Genomic DNA, 8,292 nt, shown 5'->3' with positions numbered 1-8,292 from the left:
TTTCTGCCTCTTTGCAAAAGAGGCTTAATTCAGGCAGTTATGTATGAAGAGATAATGAAGGCATATTTTAGATATTTTATATATATTTTCTACCACTGTGCAATTCATCTATCAAAATATTTAGATTTTGCTGCCACAATGGTTTTTTTGGTTTTCATTAGGTATAGGCCTATTGGCTACATGCATTTTCGTTTTAGTTTGTTCTTCAGAAAGCTACCTCATTCTCTGAATGCATGGGGGAACAGTAATTGTGACACTGTAGCCTACTGTATGTAGCACTTTTTTGTTTGAATTTGAAATGTTGCCACTTGAATAATAAAATGTTTTAAAAATAAACGTCATTGTTTTGTACAGTTTAATCTGGCCTATTTTATATGGCTAAATGATGCCTCTATGAAATGCTATGCCTATTTCTAACAGCTAACATGTATTAGTAAACTATGTTTGATGAATTAATCAATTATATTAATAAACTATACTCTGGATTTAGCTTGGGAAATAGAATAGTCCAACTTACCCCATTACATGGTTCAACTTACCCCGTGCTTGGGGCAAGTTGAACCACTTGGAAACTTTTTTTTGAGAACCTATATTTTCACAACCCTTTGTTATAAATGCACAATTATTGTTTCAACTGAAAGAAGACATCCTGAAATATCCGTAGATGTATTGATTTGACTTCTATCTCATTTTGCCTTGCCTTGAGGACAGCAGAAGTAAAAAGTGGTTCAACTTACCCCGTTCTCCCCTATCTGCTGATAAATATTGAAGGCTTACAGTGAGGGGTAGGCAACCCTGGTCCTCGAGTGCCACTGTCCTGCATGTCTTAGATGTTACCCTGCTTCAGCACACCGTGATAAAAGTACCTTTGTCATCAACAGAATTGTGCAGCCCTGGATGACAAGCTGATGACGATGATTCATTAGAATCAGGTGTGTTAAAGCAGGGTAGCATCTAAGACATGCAGGACAGTGGCACTCGAGGGCCAGGGTTGCCTACCCCACTAATAAATGGATATTAAATATTACATTTTAGACACTTCTTGCCACAGTACCTTAAAATGCGGGGCAAAAAAGAGCTTATTTCACTTTTTTTTACCCTCTGCAAATTGGAAAGATTCTTACAGGAGCAGTTCAGTATGAATACTAACTCTGTTTTTATTAGAAGTCAAAGATTTAAAAAAAACAACAACAAAAAACAAAGCGTTTTCTCTTAAGCTTACAAGAGTTTAGCTTCTTGTGAGTTTAAAAAAAAACAAACATATTTTCTTATTATCTGGGATAACCATAACTTCTCGCTGATTAGTTTTTCCTTTGCTGTCTTACTCTTTTATACATACAGTACTTTATTTAAAATGCATGGAAAGTTTTGTTTTGACTAACATATTTTGATGGACTTAAATAGAATATTAATTTTGATGTGGTATATGGTTGTGGTATTTTGTGGATTTGTATTGAGTGAACTTTGTGATATTCTTTGCCATTTTTATTTAGACAAGGCCAGACAGTACAAATGCTTTTTGTATCATGCAAACCAATTCAATGTCATGACTAGGTACAATTTTAATCATGCAGTTAAGTCAGTACATTTAATGGTACCAATTAACTGACCTTTAAATATGTATGAAGAAGGGACATTGTATTGTATTGTATCACATCAGATTGTGAAGGTCAACCAGTATGTATACCTGATATTCAAAGATTTGTTTTGGTGAGCTTTTGGAGCAAATCCATTGTCATGAGTGCGATTGCGACCAGAGTAATACAGGGAACATCCTGCACCACATCTCATCTTGTTGCAAACATCACAAATATGTATTAACATTTTCATTTAATGCTTCTAATTGTTAAACCATTCAATGTTTTAAATGTTTCCCAAATATTTTCAGTTGAATTCTTGAATTTGTGTCCATTTACTCCTTAGCAGCAGTCATGGTCACTTCTTTGGAGGAAACCACGACCTTGGGTTCAACCACCATCTGCTTTACAGCTTCTGTATCTCTCTCTACAGACAAAAATACAAACATGGTCAGATTTAAGGTCAAACATGTTACTTCTGAATATAACAATAAAATAAATGAATCCCTTACTATTTTTTCTGAAGCATGATGGTTCACAGTTGACACCCTGACCAGGGACGCAAACAGCTGTACTACAGTGGATGAAGATCTGAACAAGAAACACAGTGTTGAAAAAGAAATGCAAAGAAAATTCTCTTACATTAATGTATTTGTGGTTGATAAACCCATTACTTGTTCCCTCAGGGGTTCCATTGAATGGGAGTCCACGAAAGTGAACATTTTGAAGAGGAAACGACTGTAGTGACTTGGGAATTCCAGACCAGAAGAGGAATCCACTGGAACCAGCGCAGACAAGTAACGATCATCCTGGTATGGACATCTGTATGGAGAGCAGTTAAAATTAAAGATATTGCACTAAAAATTGATTGGGGAACCTAACCATACATAAACCTAACATACATCAGGGACATCAACAACGTTTGCCTCAGCAAAATGTCTGTAACGTTGTTTTTATTGGCTATTTGCTCAAGGATGTTGATCTTGGCAATGGTGAGACCTTCGACGTTGAGCTGGAGAAGCGCTAGCGCTGGGGCTGTGGTCGTTGGACGTTGTGAAGACATTTGTTTCGCTTGAAGAGCATGCAACGTTGCAACTACTCTTTAGCTACTTGCGGGGGAGGCCACGTGGAGGCTGTCTTCTTCTCATTTAGCTATTTAACATCTACATCTACGATCTACTCGTAACAACATCACGGAAGTACGGCTACGCTGATGACCTGGCCATCTTGCTCAGCAAGCCTTCCTGGGAAGCAGTGGAGGACGGGCTATCTGAGGACATGAACATTCTGTCCTCATACCTGAAGAACTGGCGCCTTAAGCTCAGTGTTGAGAAGACAGTGTCAACAATGTTCCATCTCTACAACAAGGAAGCAACCCGTGAAATTAACATCATGGTCGAAGGTTCCCGGCTACAGTCCCAGTCCTCCCCGACATACCTTGGGGTGAAGCTGGACAGAACACTATCATTTAAACAACACCTAGACAGCGTCAAGGCAAAAACCACCGCCCGTGCCGTGCTGATACGACGCCTAGCCAGTACTACCTGGGGAGCCACCACCAAGACACTGCGCATCTCAACTGAGGCTCTGGTGTTCTCTGCCGCTGAGTACTGTGCCCCAGTCTGGAGCCGTAGCCCTCATGTCAAGAAGCTGGACCCTGCCATTAACACTGCCCTACGGACTGTCTCCGGATGCCTACGAGCCACTCCAACAAACCAACTACCTGTCCTCGCTGGAATTGCTCCAGCCGAAGTCAGACGAGATGCAGCTATGCTGGCCCTCGCTCGGAAGGCACAGATGAGTGAATCCCACCTCCTCCACAAGGCCATCGCGGAGACACCACAGCGCAGGCATCTCAAGTCCCGGCACCTCTTTGCCACACAGGCCCAGGAACTGCTCCAAACAACACCGGCTGATACCACCAAGGCTTCCTGGGTGAAGGCAAGATGGAGGGACCAGTGGAAGGCAGCAGAACCATCCAGGCTGCACCAGTTCATTGAGGATCCCACAGATGTTCCTGGTCAGCACCTCCCCCGTAAGGAGTGGACAACCCTCAACCGCCTGAGGACAGGTGTGGGATGTTTCGGTGCAGCAATGCACAAGTGGGGTCTCTCAGACAGTGCCCACTGCGTATGTGGGGATCCATCACAGACTGTGGAGCATGTGATGTCCAGCTGCCCCATATACCGGCCACCGAATGGTGATCGTGGCTTAACAGACTTAGACAATGACATGCTGGTCTGGCTTGCTGCAACGGAACTGAAGGTCTAAGGACATACGACAGAAGAACAGAAGCAAAATGTCTGCGAAAATGTCATAAGCAATCACATTCAAAAAAGTCAGCTGTTTGTAATAATGAAGCATAGTTAAAGAATTACCCGTCTATCAGAATGTCCCACTGTGGCAGACTGTGGGCGTTAGGACTTGTGGTTGCCCAACAGCGGTCAAGAGTCAGAACAAGTGATGGATCTGTCTTGTCAAGGAGCAGAACCTCAACGAACACAGGATCTCTTAGTACTTTGGTGACAGGATATTCTGAGTCCATATAGTAAGAGGTGTAGGCCGCATCCACTGTGAACACAAACATACTGGTTATTATAAAAGCTCATATTTTGAAATAATTAGCAAAAAGAGAAACATTGACATGCACAAACCTTCATTGCAACCCTTTGTCATGCATTCTCCACTGCCCAACCTCATGTGGACATGGATGGGTCCAAAATCAGCAACTGGCAGGGGTGGATTGTCCAGTGGCAACACTTCTACAAGCAGAGTTTCAACAGAAGTGCCAATATACCTACACTGGAAGAGCAACCTGAAAAACAGAGCTGTTATGTTGCCAAGTCAATCTCTTCATTTTGACACTTTAACACTTTTCAAAGTAAAACTTACTCATAGTGACTGTCCCTGGTAATAGCACCCAGAGGCCCAACTCCCACTTCATATGAAGAGGTCATCCGGTTCTCATACATTATTACACCAGGCTCCTCCTACAATAAGTTAAATGATGACAGATAAGATAATGAATTGAAAATGTATCAAAAAGTGAATTAGATACATTGAAAATTAAACCTTTTTACCATAAGGATTGAAAAAACCTGAAACAAAATTATATTACCAAGACAGCAGAGCCACAGGAAGTTACAGGAAAGTGGAAGATGGCAAATGCTGAATTAGAGTCAACATGTGCACAGCCATGCCCATCTCCCAACAGTGAGATTGAGTCAAGGGCAAGGTTGGGTAGAGTGACATCCCTGGCCACTACAACAATGAAATGGGCATCCTTGGTGCACTGGAGTGTCACTGGTAAAAAAAAAGCCATTGTGGGGTTAAAAGATGACAAACTGTTAACTCATTCTAAAAAAAAAAGAAGGTAAACCACAATTTTGCATGCTCCATTATAGTTATTAATACACATTTCACTGGTCATTATGTTCTATAAAAAGAAATACTGTCTTCAAAAAATCTGTAGCATGTTCAAACACGTACCTGTTCTTCCAAAGAAGCACTGTTGGCCATCAAAGCAACAGTCAATGGCGCCACAAGCTTCAGCAGAAATACCAGGAACTCCACATGGGACCCTCACAGTTCTATCCACATCACAAATATCCATACGAGGTGCTGCAGTTAAGTGCATCTGAGGGTTCTGGGGGCTCTGAGGAAGAATCTTTGGCGCCTGAACATTCTTGGGTGGAGGCATTACAGCCGGCCCTAGGTACTGAGGATTTGAGGGGGTTTGAGGCCTGGAGGGCTTCTGAGGCGCAGATGGGTACTGAGGATTGGATGGCTGCTGAGGAGTAGATGGATACTGAGGCTTGGAGGGCTGCTGAGGCACAGATGGGTACTGAGGTTTGGATGGCTGCTGAGGAGCAGATGGGTACTGAGGTTTGGATGGCTGCTGAGGAGCAGATGGGTACTGAGGCTTGGATGGCTGCTGAGGAGTAGATGGGTACTGAGGCTTAGCATTGTCGTGAGACAACTTTGTCGTTGAGCCATGTGCAGGGTTCTGAGGCCCGGATGGGTACTGAGGCGCGGATGGCTGCTGAGGCGCAGATGGGTACTGAGGCGCAGATGGGTACTGAGGCGCAGATGGGTACTGAGGCTTAGCATTGTCGTGAGACAACTTTGTTGAGCCATGTGCAGGGTTCTGAGGCCCGGATGGATACTGAGGCGCGGATGGGTACTGAGGCCCGGATGGCTGCTGAGGCGCAGATGGGTACTGAGGCCCAGATGGCTGCTGAGGCGCGGATGGGTACTGAGGCCTGGCTGGCTGCTGAGGCGCGGATGGGTACTGAGGCCCGGATGGCTGCTGAGGCGCGGATGGGTACTGAGGCCTGGCTGGCTGCTGAGGCCCAGACGGGTACTGAGGCCCAGATGGGTACTGAGGCCCAGACGGGTACTGAGGCCCAGACGGGTACTGAGGCTTAGCATAGTCGTGAGACAATGACTTTGGCACTGAGACATATGCAGGGTCCTGAGGCCTTGATGGTACTTGAGGCCGAGGGTACTGGGGCCGTGACGGTGCCTGGGGTTGAGGATACTGCGGATTCGATGGTGCCTGGGGTTGAGGATACTGCGGATTCGATGGTGCCTGGGGTTGAGGATACTGCGGCTTCGACGGTGCCTGGGGTTGAGGATACTGCGGCTTCGACGGTGCCTGGGGTTGAGGATACTGCGGATTCGACGGTGCCTGGGGTTGAGGATACTGCGGCTTCGACGGTGCCTGGGGTTGAGGATACTGCGGCTTTGACGGTGCCTGGGGTTGAGGCAACCATGGTACTTGAGGATCCTGACCCTTACTCATCCCTACTTGAGCCACTACTTTTTTCCCAGCTAAGCAGCATAGCAGAGCCAGTGCCGCAAAAGTTGTGACACTCCAGCACTTCGCCATGGTCTCACAACTATCTGACCTGATCCCTCCCAAGTGCACAATTTCAGTCTACAGCTACATTTATGTGCTACTTGTCCTGATGCTTTACAAACCCCACCTCTAAAACTAAATATCAACCAATCAAGGCCACTTTAATGCTTCAGGATACATTATGTAAGTTATTTGACCCTCCTTGCAACTCCATCTGCTGAGTTCTAAGGGCAGTACCCAGGGATGACATGTGTTTTATCAGATCAGGTCAGTGTGACATTAAAGTTTAGGTCACAAAAACCTTTTTAGGGTGTTTGCAGCCCTAAATTAATATGTCACCAAATGTTTGTTTTACTTGTACACAATGACATTCACATCGATTTCTTCCTCAGAAACAAATTTGACCTTTTTTCAGTTTTTTCAACGGTTTCGAATAAAATTTAGGGCACTCTTGGTTTAGTGGTGAGAGCTATAGCGAGTATTTGTGGTTCGGATGGTTAAGCATTTTTTAGGATTCTGTGATGAATGATATTGAGGATAATTAGGGTTTTGAGGTTCTGAAGCTGTTACTGAAGTATACTAATATTATTGGGGGACACCAAATGGTAAATGGCTTACACTTATATAGCGCTTTCCAGCTGTACTCCTACAGCCCCAAAGCGCTTTACACTGGAGACATTCACCCACACACGCACACATTCACACACCGGTTGTCGGCGGAGCTGCACAACGGCGCTGGCCTGACAACCGGGAGCAACTGGGGATTAAGTGTCTTGCCCAAGGACACAGGAGGAGCTAGAGCTCGAACCACTGAGGGGGTTGGGAGGAGGAGCGGGGCAATGATTGACTGGAAAGGGGGAAAAGGACGCGTTTTTCACTGCGCAAAAAACACTGTCATAAAAAAAGCCAGGCATGGAGTACTGGAGTGAAGTTTTTCTTGTTACACCCTTTTAGACACATTTGAGGGATATTGGCCAAGACTTTTAATAGTGTTAAAAGCATGTTAAAAATTATGTCACAATACCTTTAAGGTTTGCTGGTGATGGATATTGAGGCTTTAATGGGATGTGAGGATTTCAGGTGGAAAAAAAAATCTATCTCCTAATTTCGATTTTCTATCTCCTAATTTTGATTTTCTATCTCCTAATTTCGATTTTCTATCTCCTAATTTTGATTTTCTATCTCCTAATTTCGACTTTCTATCTCATAATTATGACTTTCTATCTCATAATTTCAACTTTCTATCTCATAATTATGACTTATCGTGGGGATATTTTTATTTTTAAGGCTAAGTTTTCATCTTAGCCATAGATGTCGGATTCGCCAAGTAGCACAATTCAGACACACGTTTTCAACCTACACAACAACAGTTTACAATGTGAGACGACATGTATTTAACACAATCAGACACAGCGGTCAAACAACAACAAACAATATAGGAAAGGCCATATATTCAGCATTATGACAATGTTATCAGAAATAATTAATATTATGACAGCTTACCAATGATGGTTTCATCCAGCGGTGAGCAGAAAACCACAACAAAAAATATTTCCATCTGGGGTGGGGGTAGCACATTGAACGATCCAAAATGCAAAAACTTTAATTTTTAAACTTTTTCAAATCCGAACTATTTCCGAACCATCAGCCGGTTCTTCATCGCCGCAAACCTTTTAATCACTTTGCTCTCATCAATGGCGAAGTCCCTCTCGATTGAGAGCAAGGTGAGGTTTGATAGTCTGGCCTCATCCATGCAGCCTCATCCTTAAAAAGTCTCAAATTCAATTTTTGCTAAAATAAGGCATTTAAATGTCTTAATTTGTCTTAAATCTCAATCCAAGGGTCTTCATTTTA

General features: G+C 43.6%; 1 protein-coding gene across 1 annotated transcript; it reads right to left on the bottom strand.

The window, feature by feature from the left end:
* Positions 1–1,905: 1,905 nt before the first annotated feature.
* Positions 1,906–6,468, bottom strand: LOC133444773 (zona pellucida sperm-binding protein 4-like). Its single transcript, XM_061722671.1, has 10 exons — positions 5,752–6,468; positions 5,297–5,529; positions 5,067–5,230; positions 4,696–4,880; positions 4,470–4,567; positions 4,232–4,392; positions 3,956–4,148; positions 2,252–2,399; positions 2,090–2,168; positions 1,906–2,004 (listed from the first exon to the last, which is right to left on the bottom strand). The coding sequence occupies exons 1-10, from the start codon at positions 6,466–6,468 to the stop codon at positions 1,913–1,915; spliced, it is 2,070 nt and encodes a 689-aa protein (XP_061578655.1). The 3' UTR covers positions 1,906–1,912.
* Positions 6,469–8,292: the final 1,824 nt, after the last annotated feature.

Source organism: Cololabis saira, chromosome 5, assembly GCF_033807715.1.
Source record: "Cololabis saira isolate AMF1-May2022 chromosome 5, fColSai1.1, whole genome shotgun sequence".
Taxonomy (NCBI): Eukaryota; Metazoa; Chordata; class Actinopteri; order Beloniformes; family Belonidae; genus Cololabis; species Cololabis saira.
This window is presented reverse-complemented; position numbering and strand designations above follow the sequence as displayed.